Consider the following 16,092-nt stretch of genomic DNA (forward strand, 5'->3'; position numbering starts at 1 on the left):
TATATCGCCAAAACAAAAGAAGTAATCATGTGACATGTGTTCTGACCCTTGATAAATCGTTGACGTGCGAGATAGTTTCGATTTTTCTCAGATTTTCAGACATTTGAACACTCCCGTAATCAAGTATAAACTTCATCACAGTTTACCCACATGTTACTCTTATGAAGGAGCAAGTTTGTCAAATGGTCCTATGTATCAAGCTGTAAACATGACGCTGTACAATGTGTTGACTTTTGGTGTTAAAAATTAATAGCCATTATGATACAAGGCGGCACCTTTCGTTTCTTTGACACGGTAGCCCCTTGACGCTATCGTGTCTTTCTTATAAAGTCGACCTCTAGTTTTCTACATTTGTCACACTGGTACCGCCATGGATGTCCATGGTACCGCATACACGATCGGGAACATTATACATTGCATTTTCTGGAGACAAAAAGATCTAATGATTTACGTTAGCGCGATCGCATCGGATATCTTGCAGCAGCTAAGTTGTACTCATGTTGATAGCAACAATCTCAACAAAATCCAAGAGAATTTTATTCATGGGATCACTTGTTTGAGAGATGTCGTTTGATGATATGGATAGTCGGTTTGATAATAAAATTCGCAACAACCAAACTCTGCAAGACTTCTGTGAATTTCGTAATAAAATCACGATCACTACTGTACTTCTGTAACATCATAGTAATCAAATTCAATACTGTTTTCTTCTCCTTGTCTGTGAATGAATTTTTGAATGATGGCTGTGGAGCAGTAGCAGCAGTAGACACCCCTAAAATTGGCCACACCTTCAGATTGTGCATGGAGGTAGTAGAGGGTTGTGTAATCCACGTTAACTTTATACATGTCGGAACTGTCGATCTAACTACATTGGCGGCTTATTGCCTGCATGTAAGCTTAAATATAAACAAGAAAACCCTGTTTGTAAATGACGTAAGTCCCGCTCTGTAAAAGGCAATGCTGAAAACAGACATCGGCCATAGCAGCCAGCGACAGCTTGTTGAGAAGTAAGTCTCTACCATAGTCCCTCTATAGAGGGACTGTGTGTCTACACAGTCTAAGATATAGTTTTATACTTCGGAGCGCGCCAAGATATATCACCAGAAGGTACTGGAGATTTTGTTACAACATGACTGACGACGGTTTTCGTAGCTACATTTTTGGAAGCTTCGAAGTGTTTCCGTTTTCCCCTTGGGGAAGTGGTTTAACGCACACCAGTAGCTGAGGACGAAGTAACGGTAAGACTTCATTTAGAAACGATATCTCAATGCATGTACTAACATAGCGCATTTATACTAGTTCTTCAGTATAGTCATTACGATTTCAAAACAAAGCATTAATGATTGTATATAAATAATTGGCAACGAGAATAAATATGTCAAAAAACGTGGTCCGAAGACCGATCGATTGCATTTTTCGAAGTTAAAGTAATGACTTGTACATCATCAGGTCATCTTGGAAAACAGCCAGTACAGCTGTCTATCGACGAATTTGTCACCGATGATACGAAAAGATTCGCGCAAACGGTTGACAAAAAGGAACTTTCTGTGGAGCTTGCAAAATAGTCATCAAGCAAAGAACAAAGAACATCATTCATATTCACTAACACACGGTCCCTTGTGGAGGTAGAAAGATTGGACACGCCCAACGCGATGACTTGCCCCTATGATTGACACAGCCTACACGTAGCTTGCGTCAAGCGTTCGGTAGGGCCTAAAATACCGCCCATAGCTGCTTTCTCGAGACGAAGTCCACCACAGGGGCGGATGCAAGATATTTGTCGTTTGCTTTACCGAAAGCTACTATACCGATTCAAACTAACTCCGCGCCACTTAGTTTTGAGCGATAAGCTTATTGAGAAAACTCCAGAAGTTTACTGTGCGTTGTTGGCGGGCTCGTTCAAAAAAACTATGGAGCTAAAATCTGTTTTATAGCTAAATGAAAAGTTAATCGCCGATAAAAGAACCAAAAGCAGGAAAACAGCACTTATTGTCAATTATAGTTGGGAGGAAAGAAAAGCAGATAACTTAAAGAAAATTCTTACAACTTTTTGACACGGTAGAACTGTTGCTCAAAATCACGGTCAAAATAGAAGGATACAGAAAGCTCCGCTAGGCGTTTGTTCAAGCACGGTTCGGACCGTGGTTCGAAGGAAAGCTGCCGCTGATTATGTAATGTCGTAATCCCGTAATGGCACGAGCATGTTATTTTATTCATTCGCGACCGCGGAGTGACGTCAGTAGGTGAAACGCATACGAGCGAGGAGAATGAGAGATCAGACGATACAGAACTTTAATAGAGCGAATGATACAGAATTTGTGTGGAAAAAAAGCAGAACTAAAAGTTATATGGTGGTTGAAAAATCCGAACTTCAATTATTAGTTTTCACGGCTCTGTGAGGAAAAAATGACGTCAGAATCCGAAAGTACCCGGATAGCCCGCGGGCGAGAATAGCCGTGCCTTCGGGTTGTCATCGGAACACGTCGAGCCTTTCCGTGCATTGCCACAGACAGCGTCTAAAATAGCGTCCTTCGAGACCAGTAATGTTGTTGTCGCAATACTACGACCCTTTTCTATCTTAACAATGATATGCGGCTCATCGAGGAGGAAACAATCGACTATCTACCTCCTGGCTCACTTTCTGTCTCACGTAAACACAGTACAACAAGAACTGCGCATGTGTAGTAACCTTTCCCCTTCTTGAACATGTTGAACAATACCTCAACCCGAGCAGAAATGGTGACGCGACGCAATGGACTTCGGCGAAAAAATCACCAGGGAAATTTTCGGCCAGGTACTCAGATCGCCAAAGATTACCAGACAGGAAAGCCTTTATATACGACTTTATTTTGGGCATAACAGTTCTATCAGCGGTGTCTTTGAATGTCTGGAAACGTGACTTCAACCGGTTGAACCATAGCATGAACGACGAACGCATTTGCACGCAATCCTATGGGAACGAACTATCGGCGAACCGTAAATATACTTATATAGCCTATTCTTTTTAGAATACGATAACTGCAACGGCCAGTCGAACCGGCACTGAGGACAAACATTTTTAAGAGTTCATACCTTGAACCTCCTAATAAAGAAAAAATCAAGACTCCGCGTCTAGATACTTTGTAAGCGAGAGTAATTTTACAACCAAGGGGACTTTATCCAAGTCGCTTCAAAAGAACATGGATCATGGATGGAAGTCTCTAGTCTTACTACGTACCTCATCATGGAAAGAATAACTTGGTCAAATATGCGTCGATTTTCTCAGTATTGGTTTATTTGAGATTTGTTCAGTCTGGGCATTCAACGCAAGAAATTTCACAAGTTTGAATTTTTAGCTACTATAGACTATAGTCTATAGAAGCTATTGGGATGGGTATCCGTCCGGCGTCCGTCATCAGTCTGTATGTATGTATGTATGTATGTATGTATGTATGTATGTATGTATGTCCGTTTGTGAGGCGTCCGTCCACTCTAATATCTTGAGAACTGCAGTACTTACTGATTTGATATTTGTTGTGTAGATGAAAAATAGGATTTTGAGAAACAATTTTTTTTAATTTTTTGATATTGTTGAAAATAGGCAAATTAATGCCAAAAAAGGTGTTTTTGATAAAAAATCTTCTTCTTCATAACCGCTGGTCAGACAGCTTTGTTTTTTGGTATACAGGTCCCTAGGGGTAACCCAACTTAGACTTGTTCAAATTGTGATGAAATATGCAAATCTGTATTTTTAAGGAATTTTTTTGTCATTTTTGGTCAAAATTTGACTTACATTGTATGTAATTCTTGTACTGTATAAACCCTATCAATTCACCCAGAAAAAAATAATTAATATGATTTTAAATAATTGAATTAATTAGGAAATCATCAAAGCCAAAATAATTTTAGTGTAGAATTATCAGAAAGTTCAACTTTTTGTGACAGTTCACAGTGAAATGCTTACCATCTTGGAGGATTAAAACATGTAAAGGCAACTTTCCTGAATCCCAACTTTGACATATTCTGAACCGTCATTTATTGTGCCCTGTATGTTATCTAAAAGAAATTGCTCAAAATAGTCAATAGAGATAGAGATAGAGAAAGTTCTAATTTCCATTTATGGTTGACTTGGTAAGGATAAAATAAATTACCTTTTTGAGGAAAAAAATAGAGTGGTCAATTAAAAGAGTGGTCAAAGTGATAGGGTTTTTATGGTAAAGCTGGGCTGTATAAAGATTCCTCATGTGCTATTTATAGCAATTATGCAATCTGTGTAAACAGTGCAATGAAAGTGTAACATGATTCCTTATAATGCTTTGATGACCTTGAACTTCTTAAGTTTCAAACCTCTGTCTCTTCAGTGTGCTTTCTCTGAGTATGTACAGTCTCAACTTATTAAACAGAACTCACAATGTTAATCAAAGATATCCACCTTCTTCATCAATACATGTGTCACAAAAGGTTATTCTCTACATAACTCAACAGAGCTCTGTCAACTGTTGAGTTGCTTGTTCTTTCAAAACCGCTGGTCAGACAGCTTTAATATTTAGTTTACTTGTCCGTAGGATGACCTTAGTGAGATAATTTCATACAGTCAGGAAATACTTAATTTTGTATCCATGTCTATAGTAGCTTCAGGGACTTTGGCCCTATGTTTTTATGAATTTGGGGACAATATTTCGATGTTCACAATATTATGAGTGAAGTGGGTGTGTCTGAGCATGGATGTAAAAATACATCCATGGCCTGAGCCGCCCTGATCGCGGCAACCATGCCACAGCTTCAAAGACCAGCGAGATAATAAACGATAGATAAGGCATGAATTGGATATCGGGCTGTCCTGTATCCTTCTATTTTTGTACATCTATGGTAGAATGTGGCAAACTGACTCGGGTTGAGATAATTCTAGATCTATAGCAGACTTCTGGCTCTACATGGCATTGCTGTCACTTACACTCTTTTAACATTGTATACACTTTCTTTATTTCACCATTGTTATGCAAAAGAACACTGGAAGAGTATGAGGAATTCCAAGAGACAGGAGGTGTCATGGAGACAATAGATGTGTGCATGGAGATGAGTGATGGTAAGTTATGAAAGAGCTATTAGTGCAAGATGCGAGGTATAATGATATTCAAATATGCAGATTATATGTGAAAGAGGTCTTGCTTTTTTGAGACAGAGCAAAAGAGTTATTTAAGTGTCCTAGGAATGTTCTCTGTAGAATTTATTCAACTGACAACAGAACTACATGCAAGAATTTCTGATGAAAACATGTCATCCATGCAGAATCTATTGTGACACCTGTATTTGTTGCACAATCAGATTATCGTGCATTTCCGTAGGCAATCCACTTACATCCACTGGAATTTTTTTGTTAGTATAAAAGTATCTTTCTCCAGACAAGAGTTTCTGTTGTCTTTCTAACAATTTTTCTTTATCATCTAGTAGAAAGCACATTATAATCTGAAACAACTACAGGCATCATAATTATATATTATACACAGCTTGTTTTCTTTGCTGCATTAACTCTTTCTTGAATTGTGGAAATAATCTATTGGTATACCTGTCATGTCAAGATTTGTTGAAAAGGAAATTGTTCAGTAATGATACTATAATACTGATGGTATTTAAATCAGCAATGATATCAGAGCAGCCTCGAAAGCCTCAAGATATAATTGATAAATGTTAGCAGTGCTGGAGTGTTCCTTTTCATTTACAACTTGAAAGTTATAAGCAAACAATATCAGATTTACAAATTTATATTGTTGTGACAAGGTCATCTGAGGTTGTAACAATATGTTGAATCTTGCAGTGTCAGCCGGTGGTGGTTCCATAAACAGTTCTTGTCATTTTTACACACAGAAAGTAAAAAGGACATTACCATTTTTACACAGTGTGCATGGCTTTCCTTAGAACAGGTAGTTAGTGAATGGTGTGACAATGATGTCACTTGCCATGCCTGGCTGTTGGCATTGCAATTCTCAGTTCATGATTGATTACAATCTGTAAGATGATTGAGTGCAATCAAATTCAGGAGAGCTTGAAAGCAGGTGAGAGTTGTGGATTGGTTGTAACAATTAACATATTGTGCCATGAAGCTTAGTTCTTCCTAAACAAATCTGGAGCCCTGGTAGTCATCTTATCATACAGTGTTCATTGAGATGGGGAAGAAGTGACAAAAGTGCTGTAACATTTGTACCGTAGCATGATGTAGACTATAGATAGGATATGCAGGGATGGGCATAGTGTTAACGTCCATGGTCCTTCTCCTGTTGCTGTATTTGTGTGCATTTGTGCTGTGTAAGACACTTGACTTGTCCAGTGTGTGATGATGAGAGTAAATATGTCAGTGTTGACAGCATGAAGTAAATCCTTAAATCAAAATTGTGAGATACAATACCTGCATCAGAACTTATTGGTGAAGTTTATAAGAGTTACTTGCCAAACAAAACTCTAGATTATACATCAACTGATGCACTAACAATGTCTGCTACAGAGCATTTCAGTGATATGCGCTTTGAATAAATTAGCTTAGAGGTATCAGGGTTTGCTTGATTTCATCTGCTATTGATGTCCTTGGAAACCAAAGAAAATGTATGTCTGAATTTTTGTTTGGTTTTGGCATAGACCCTGTATGGTCTATTGTTTTGGTTAGGCCCTTTGGAATGTCTACATTTGATTGCTCTTGCAGCATAGCATCTTGAAAAGGTGTTATATGTACCGGGTAGTTTTATTCAAATACTGTAGTGGCACTCAACCGACTGACCCTTTGTTAATTTTTGTACAAAAACTACAACTGTAACAAAGGTAGATATTAGCATAGTGTTACAAGAACTTGTAATACATGTAGAAATCAGAAATTACAGTTAGGGTGAAATAATAACACACTATGGTATTTGCGTAATTTCATTCGTTTAGGGAGAAAACTACAACTCAGAATGTAGAGAGAACTGTTATCGGGAATATACTGTCTCACCTGAAATGGACATTACAAATGAAACAGAGTGTGGACGAAAGACAGAGGTGAGTACCATGAGACTTTGCTTGTGTATCAAACCCTTCCCAGCTTTCCGAAGATAGTGAAGAATGTTATATATCAATGTGTTAGCCCCTACCCTAGCATAGCTCCAAAAGTCTCTGTGACTGAAATGGCACGCAATACAGTCATTTCCCTTTACTTTTGTTATCACACCACTCTATGGCTGTGATTCACAAGTAAGATTTACTCGGCTGCATTTGCTATTTGTCTGTTTTGCTATGTCTTGATAAATTGGATTTCATTGTTGGTGGCTGTACTTGTTAGCTCCACTGTCAGCGACGCAGCGCTTACCTAACAAGCGACCTAGCGGCCGATATAGCTCCGCTGTGTTTATGTACAGAATAACTATTTTGACACATGTTGATGAAGAAGGTGGAAATCTTTGATAACTCAATGCAGTGGCCAGAAAAAAGTGGCTAAAATAAGCTGCAAAAATACAAAATTGAAGATTTCATCATACTTTGAATATATCACATCCGATCATCCCTAAGAACATGTCAACCAAAGCTATCTGATGAGTGATTTTTTGAGAATAAAATATTCTGACCAAAAATGGCAACAATTGCCCCCGAAAATAAAAATTGCAGATTTCATCATAATATCAAAATATCACACTTAGTTCATATATAGAAACCTGTACACCAAATTTCAAAGCTGTTAGACCAGTACTTTTTGAGAAATGCATTTTTTGACCAAAAATGGGAAAAATTGTCCCAAAAATTCAAAATTGCAGAAGTCATCATTATTTCAATAAATATCATTTAGTTCATCTATGGAAACCTGTATACCAAATTTCAAAGCTTTCAGATAAGTAGTTTTGGAAATACACATTTTTTGACCAAAAATGGCAAAAATTGCCTAAAAAATACAAAATTACAGATTTCATCAGAAATTCAATATATATTACTAAGCTTATCTGTAGAAACCTGTATACCAAATTTCAAAGCTATCAGACCAGTACTTTATGAGAAACACATTGTTTGACCAAAAATGGGAAAAATTGCCCCAAAATTACAAAATTGCAGATTTCATCATTATTTCCATAAATATCATTTAGTCCATCTGTAGAGACCTCTATACCAAATTTCAAAGCTATCAGATGAGTAGTTTTGGAAATACACATTTTTTGACCAAAAATGGCAAAAATTGCCCCAAAAATACAAAATTACAGATTTCATCAGAAATTCAATATATATTACTTAGTTCATCTATAGAAACCTGTATACCAAATTTCAAAACTATCAGACCAGTACTTTTTGAGAAATACATTTTTGACCAAAAATGGCAAAAATTGCCTTAAAAATGCAAATTTGCATATTTCTGCACAATTTGAACAAATCTGAAATAGATCATCCCTAGAGACATATGTACCAAATATAAAAGCTATCTGACCAGTAGTTTTGAAGAAGAAGATTTTTAAAGATTTTTTTACCAAAAATGACAAAAATTGCCTTAAAAATACAAATATGCAAATTTCACCACCATTTGAACAAATCTGATTTAAGTCACCCTAAGCAAACTGCATATCAAATTTCAAAGCAATCGGACGAGCGGTTTCAGAGAAGAAGATTTTTTTACCAAAAACACCAAAAAATGCCCCAAAAATACAAATATGCAAATTTCACCATGATTTGAACAAACTGAAGTGAGGTCACCCCAAGTGAACTGCATATAAAATTTCAAAGCAATTGGACTTGCGGTTTCAGAGGAGAAGGCAATTGTTGACGGACGACGACGACGGACGACAGACGACGGACGACGACGGATAATCGACCTATTTGATAAGCTCCGCGTCGCTGACAGCGGAGCTAATAAAATGTGTGGTCGTTCATTTTCATCTTGTCTGATGCCGGTCGTTTGTCATTTGTTCACATTCAAACCTTTTCTCTGAAATTGCGTTTCCAGTTGGTTTGAAAGTTTGTATGCTGGTCACTAGGTGGTGTGACCTTTGTCTGTTCAAATGTCAGTGACATTGTCATATTATTATATTTCTGGCAATTTTGCCTGTTCTAATTCACAAAATCTTTCTCTCTTGAACTTTTTTTTGATTGCTTTGAAACTTGGTATTCATGCTTCTGTAAGGTTGGTTCAAAGCATGCTGGTCTTTACATATTTGAACTGTTGGGGCAAGTTATCCATTGTTCATAAAATATCTTCTTTTAAACTGCTCATTAGATTGCACTGAAATGAGGGTCCATTTGGAATTATCTGTATAAGTTTTGTGAAAATAGAGAAAATATCAGAAAAAAACTTTTCTGGGCAATTTTTGCTGATTTGGTCAATAAAGTCCAAGTATCATCAAAGTTCTCAGAATCTATTTGTTTGATTGCTTTTGAATGCAGGTGTGTTTGGATGACCCAATTCAGATTTGTCATAATTATGACTATCAGACTTGCATACTTATATTTTTTTGAATATTTGCCAGCTTTGGTCAAACAAAATGCTTGTTTAGACAGTTAAGTTATGGTCTAATGTTCATACAAAGTGCACCTGCAGTGACATGCTGTGACACTCTGGTTATTTCGTCTACACTTAGATGTATTTCTTGTATACGCAAGAAATTCTATAAAAATTATATATCTACTGCAGTAAATACAAGAATGTCATATTTACAAGATGAGTTCTGCTTTCCACTGCATACTGTCCTTAATTAATATCCATGTCAAAGTACTGTGCTGACAGATATCCAAAGGAATCATAAAATATCTAAGAAAAGCTCATACATTTCATGGAAAACTGATTAGCTAACATAAAATAATTTTCTATTTTTTCAACAGGATAATGAGAAAAATATTCTACAAAATGAACCTTTCTACCATGGTGACTGGGTAGTAACGGCATTTATTGACTATCCCTACCTAGGCAGAATTGAGAAGAAGCTGGCAAATGGTCTATAGACAATACATTCAGAGATTTTAAGGAAGGAAGAGAAGACATTTTTCCCACTCAAGTAAAATACATTGTAGCAAAAACAGACGTAGTGCTTTCAAAGAATAAATATGAATTTGTCTTCATTTGTGCAAAAGTGGATCACATTCAAAAAGTTATTGGTGGCCACCCAATCTTCTAAGAGGCACAAAATAAATGGACAGCTACAATGTATTAGTTTCAAATATGTCTTCTTTTCCACATTTGACAGGTACATCAGGATACAGGTCATGTTTTGCCATTTCCTAAGGGATTCTGTAACCCTCCTAAATGATTCTGCAACCCTCTACGGCCCTGTTTTTAGCTCTTCTGTCAGTGGACCTTATCTAATAGGTGGATGTGTGGCGGCATCCTTTGTCCTGTGTTGCCTTCTGTCATCTTTTTTACTTTCCAAGCCTCTTCTTCAAAACAACTTGTCTCATAGTTTTGATATTAGCATATAGATTTGTAGGGTTATTGTAATGTGATAGACTGAAATTACAATAAAATCTGCAATTTTGTATTTTTGGGGTAATTTTTCACATTTTCAGTCAAACAATTTCTTTCCCAAAAACAAGTTGTCTGCTAGCTTTGATATGTAATAGGGTTTATTTCTATGTGAAATATTGAAATTATGAAAAAATCTGCAATTTTGTATTTTGCGGCAATTTTTGGTCAAAATTTGACTTTGGTATCCAGGGATTGTGTTATCACATTGATTTTACAAAGTGCTGTAAAGTACTGCTTAAGGTAGGCTCAGAAATGGTCGCTGAGTTTGCTTCTTTTGTAAATGTTTGTCTACACTGTCAGTAGCAATTTGATTGTTTGTGTGACAATGCAGTTTGTGAGATTGATAGAAAACTCTATCAAGTCATTGGTCAGTATTTTTTTAGTCTCTCTCAATTTCTTTAGGTGTTAATATTTATGCTTTGAACGTAAGTACAAAGTTGAGTGGTGTTCACAAACCGTGCAGAAATTCTTGTGAGACAGAAAACTTTGGGTCGCTTCAGTATAAGCCCCTTACTCTGGTAAAATTGTGTGTTGCAAAATAGGAAGATAGAATCAGATGATCACAAATATGTAAAAAATATAAAAGAAACCCCACTAAAATGAGAAAGAATACCATGCAAAGTAGCAGAAAATGGCTTTTACTTGATTCTAAACCTTGAGGAATTAATTTTGTAGTTTTCGGCTACATCTGTGAAAAGGTCACCCCTTCTAGAAGGACATATTGAAAGTGATGACAGTTATAAAAATAATCAAAGGTGACAGTTTCTGATCCTCTAGTGTGAAATAAAGCTTTAAAATGAATGTGGACTTGCTGTCAATACAAGCAGAATGGCTGTTTTGAAGATATTTTTGTCATTTTGGCATGGTAATTTTGTGAGCTTAATAAAATGTTAAAATTAGAACCAATCAGTATATCACCTTGTTGTGTATGTGTGTATGAGACTGGAGTATGTTTGACTCGATCATTGAAAATATTCATTTGACCACGAAAACTTGATATCTGGCAATGAAACGTAAGTAGTGACTTCTGTAAACTCCATACTTGAGCTATCATGGTCTACAAAAGATTTTGAAGTCACTGTTCAACATGAAGCCAAAAACACAAAAATTGCACACACAGGGGCTTTGTTTTTTTTTAAAAAAATCATGTGATTAATCAGAATGAATGCCAAGAAATCATAGTGATTAATCAAGAGTAAATGCATATGATTAAAAAAGTGTTGGGAAAAAATCATGTGATTTTATTATTGAATCACGTGATTGTTCTGAGGAGTTTTTGTCAATCTCACTGTTAATCATGTGATTTTTGAAAATCACATGATTAAACAAATGATTTTCAAAAATTTAGGAGGAGCTAAGTAAACAATACTTGGTATTGGGAGATAATGTATTATTAATGACATTATATGTATATAAAATAATATTCATCATGCTGGTAATTGAAAACATAATGAATAATTTTTAAAATGTTTTGGAATATTGCTAAATTAATTTGGAAGGTGTTTATTGTGATAATTTTTTCAAGCAATCAGAAATCATGTTGCCTCTCATCTGTTATAAAGACAGTTTCCAGGAACACATCAGTCTGAAAATCAAAGTGTTTCTCTTGAACTTTGCTAATGGATGAATAATCTGATTTCCCTTCTTTTATCTAACTTTGATCTACTATTATGATCGATTTCTTTGAAATGCCCATCTCCTATAAAGACAGTTTCAAGGACTACATAAGCTCCAAAATCCAAGTGTTCTTCTTCAGCTTTACTGATTCGTAGCCAAAGCTTAGATAACTTCCACAATTGTTTATTATGTATCTTTGCAGTTTTCTTTATTAATGATGGCATCCTTTATAATAGGCCAAACTTCATTTAAATTGACAGCAAATGTATATTACCTTTCTGATGCCCTGTTGCTGTGGTGACCATGGCCACAGTCTCCTCTTCATGTCTCTCCCTGCCAGTCATCTCAGGTTGTGTTGGTGTGGCTGTCTCTATCTCACTTCCCTCCCTGACAGTCATCTCAGGTTGTGATGATGTGGCTGTCTCCATCTCTCTTCCCTCCCTGTCAGTCATCTCAGGTTGTGTTGCTGTGGCTGTCTCCATCTCACTTCCCTCCCTGACAGTCATCTCAGGTTGTGATGATGTTGCTGTCTCCATCTCACTTCCCTCCCTGCCAGTCATCTCAGGTTGTGTTGGTGTGGCTGTCTCCATCTCACTTCCCTCCCTGACAGTCATCTCAGGTTGTGTTGGTGTGGCTGTCTCTATCTCACTTCCCTCCCTGACAGTCATCTCAGGTTGTGATGATGTGGCTGTCTCCATCTCACTTCCCTCCCTGCCAGTCATCTCAGGTTGTGATGATGTGGCTGTCTTCATCTCACTTCCCTCCCTGCCAGTCATCTCAGGTTGTGTTGGTGTGGCTGTCTCTATCTCACTTCCCTCCCTGACAGTCATCTCAGGTTGTGTTGGTGTGGCTGTCTCCATCTCACTTCCCTCCCTGACAGTCATCTCAGGTTGTGTTGGTGTGGCTGTCTCCATCTCACTTCCCTCCCTGCCAGTCATCTCAGGTTGTGTTGGTGTGGCTGTCTCCATCTCACTTCCCTCCCTGACAGTCATCTCAGGTTGTGATGATGTGGCTGTCTTCATCTCACTTCTGTCCCTGACAGTCATCTCAGGTTGTGTTGATGTGGCTGTTTCCATCTCACTTCCCTCCCTGCCAGTCATCTCAGGTTGTGTTGATGTGGCTGTCTTCATCTCAAATCCCTTCTTTCCCGTATTCTCAGGTTGTGTTGGATCATCTTTCGCAATGTCAGTGAATTCAGGTTTAATGTAAATATCATCGACTGAAGCCATAGTTGTTTCTGTATATAAACAACAGAATTTTACCAACATTTGACTACTTGCACTTTTTAGATCATTTAAAACTTTTAAATAAAACAATATTCATTGGACATGGGATAGAGGGTTCAGAATATAAATACTTTGCAAATCTAAATCGCATCATCTTTGACTACCATGTGAAAATGCTTTGTCCAACTATTTGCCTTGTGCCATTCAGAAGCTAAGTTTGCAAAAATGTTACCCCTGTTAAACAGTTTGCAACACAGTCTCTCCATCACTTAGACTGAAAGATTCCGTCGTGTGCGTGCGCTCCGGCGCACTGCGACCTACGACCCTTTTAAGGGTCGTAGGTCGCAGTGTGTCGGAGCACCCGCACGCGACGGAATCTTTCAGTCTATCCATCACTGAGCTAGGAAATTTAAGTGTGGTACATGACATCACCGTTATTGAGCTTGGGAATTTAAATAATGTGGTATATGACAGCACTGTTTCCAGTTGATGGCCTGTTAAAGGCATTTTTGTCTAATATTGATCTCACAGAGAAAGCTTAAAATCTCCAGAACCATATCCATGAGAAATTACTTTTCAATAAAACAAATTATCAAATGATATGCAATAATTCAAGTACACTGTAACTTTACAAATCTTAAAGGAAAAGCTTTTATAACCAAATTGTGACCTCAAATTTATTTTGTTACCCCCCCCCCCCCCCCCCCCCCCCCCCCCCCCCCGTCGTCTGGACCAACAAAATATTGTCTTTCAACCATATATGGACAACCTTTCTAAAATATTTATTTCAAAACCTTAAAGAAACGGTAAACAATTTACCGTATGATTGGTTATGCATCTGATCAGTTTTGAAAGCTGGTTATGGTTTCCTTTCTGACATAGCCTACGCTAACTGTATGTGAGAATTAAACTGATGAATGCCAGATATTATGGTTTGTGTTGTTTAGAGTCATAGTCCTGTGCTGTTACATCTCTGTTTATTCAAGCTATTATTATAAAGCACAGATATAAAATATGCAAATGGATAATGTTGACGACCAGATTGCTATGTCTATGTGTATGATATACTAGGTGATCATATCCATGACACCAAACCGGAGGAAATTATACAGTTTATGGGTTTACTACAGACAGTTGACAAGACAGGTGAATTGTTATCCTCTCCAAATAGGAGGAAATTATACAGTTTATGGGTTTACTACAGACAGCTAACAAGACAGCTTAATTGTTATTCTCTCCAAATAGGAGGAAATTATACAGTTTATGGGTTTACTACAGACAGCTAACAAGACAGCTTAATTGTTATTCTCTCCAAATAGGAGGAAATTATACAGTTTATGGGTTTACTACAGACAGCTAACAAGACAGCTGAATTGTTATTCTCTCCAAATAGGAGGAAATTATATAGTTTATGGGATTACTGCAGATAGCTAACAAGACACCTGAATTGTTATTCTCTCCAAATGGGAGTAAATTATACAGTTTATGGGTTTACTACAGACAGCTAACAAGACAGCTGAATTGTTATTCTCTCCAAATAGGAGGAAATTATACAGTTTATGGGTTTACTACAGACAGCTAACAAGACAGCTTAATTGTTATTCTCTCCAAATAGGAGGAAATTATACAGTTTATGGGTTTACTACAGACAGCTAACAAGACAGCTTAATTGTTATTCTCTCCAAATAGGAGGAAATTATACAGTTTATGGGTTTACTACAGACAGCTAACAAGACAGCTTAATTGTTATTCTCTCCAAATAGGAGGAAATTATACAGTTTATGGGTTTATTTACTACAGACAGCTAACAAGACAGCTTAATTGTTATTCTCTCCAAATAGGAGGAAATTATACAGTTTATGGGTTTACTACAGACAGCTAACAAGACAGCTTAATTGTTATTCTCTCCAAATAGGAGGAAATTATACAGTTTATGGGTTTACTACAGACAGCTAACAAGACAGCTTAATTGTTATTCTCTCCAAATAGGAGGAAATTATACAGTTTAATGGTTTACTACAGACAGCTAACAAGACAGCTTAATTGTTATTCTCTCCAAATAGGAGGAAATTATACAGTTTATGGGTTTACTACAGACAGCTAACAAGACAGCTGAATTGTTATTCAATCTCTCCAAATAGGAGGAAATTATACAGTTTATGGGTTTACTACAGACAGCTAACAAGACAGCTGAATTGTTATTCTCTCCAAATAGGAGGAAATTATACAGTTTATGGGTTTACTACAGACAGCTAACAAGACAGCTGAATTGTTATTCTCTCCAAATAGGAGGAAATTATACATTTTATGGGTTTACCACAGACAGCTAACAAGACAGCTGAATTGTTATTCTCTCCAAATAGGAGGAAATTATACAGTTTATGGGTTTACTACAGACAGCTAACAAGACAGCTTAATTGTTATTCTCTCCAAATAGGAGGAAATTATACAGTTTATGGGTTTACTACAGACAGCTAACAAGACAGCTTAATTGTTATTCTCTCCAAATAGGAGGAAATTATACTGTTTATGGGTTTACTACAGACAGCTAACAAGACAGCTGAATTGTTATTCTCTCCAAATAGGAGGAAATTATACAGTTTATGGGTTTACTACAGACAGCTAACAAGACAGCTTAATTGTTATTCGATCTCTCCAAATAGGAGGAAATTATACAGTTTATGGGTTTACTACAGACAGCTAACAAGACAGCTTAATTGTTATTCTCTCCAAATAGGAGGAAATTATACAGTTTATGGGTTTACTACAGACAGCTAACAAGACAGCTTAATTGTTATTCTCTCCAAATAG

General features: G+C 36.9%; 2 protein-coding genes and 1 long non-coding RNA gene across 8 annotated transcripts in view; 2 read left to right on the plus strand and 1 right to left on the minus strand.

Annotated features, from left to right (window-relative positions):
• LOC139141471 (arylsulfatase J-like) overlaps nucleotides 1–16,092 on the plus strand; it is a 90,174-nt gene that overhangs the window by 42,409 nt on the left and 31,673 nt on the right. The window lies entirely within an intron of this gene.
• Nucleotides 1–16,092, minus strand: part of LOC139141229 (uncharacterized) — a 135,131-nt gene that overhangs the window by 31,226 nt on the left and 87,813 nt on the right. For both annotated transcript variants that reach the window (XM_070710857.1, XM_070710865.1), the window contains exon 7: nucleotides 12,330–13,292. In XM_070710857.1, the coding sequence (XP_070566958.1) occupies nucleotides 12,330–13,292 (963 nt within the window). The remainder of the gene's footprint in view (nucleotides 1–12,329; nucleotides 13,293–16,092) is intronic.
• LOC139141619 (uncharacterized) lies at nucleotides 968–11,340 on the plus strand. Of its 2 annotated transcripts, none has more exons than XR_011554211.1 (4): nucleotides 968–1,238; nucleotides 4,986–5,065; nucleotides 6,901–7,005; nucleotides 9,799–11,340. It is a non-coding gene; the product is annotated as an uncharacterized lncRNA (long non-coding RNA). The 2 variants fall into 2 exon arrangements; XR_011554210.1 differs by lacking the exon at nucleotides 968–1,238 and adding an exon at nucleotides 2,353–2,976.

Source organism: Ptychodera flava, chromosome 1 (genome assembly GCF_041260155.1).
Source record: "Ptychodera flava strain L36383 chromosome 1, AS_Pfla_20210202, whole genome shotgun sequence".
Lineage (NCBI taxonomy): Eukaryota > Metazoa > Hemichordata > Enteropneusta > Ptychoderidae > Ptychodera > Ptychodera flava.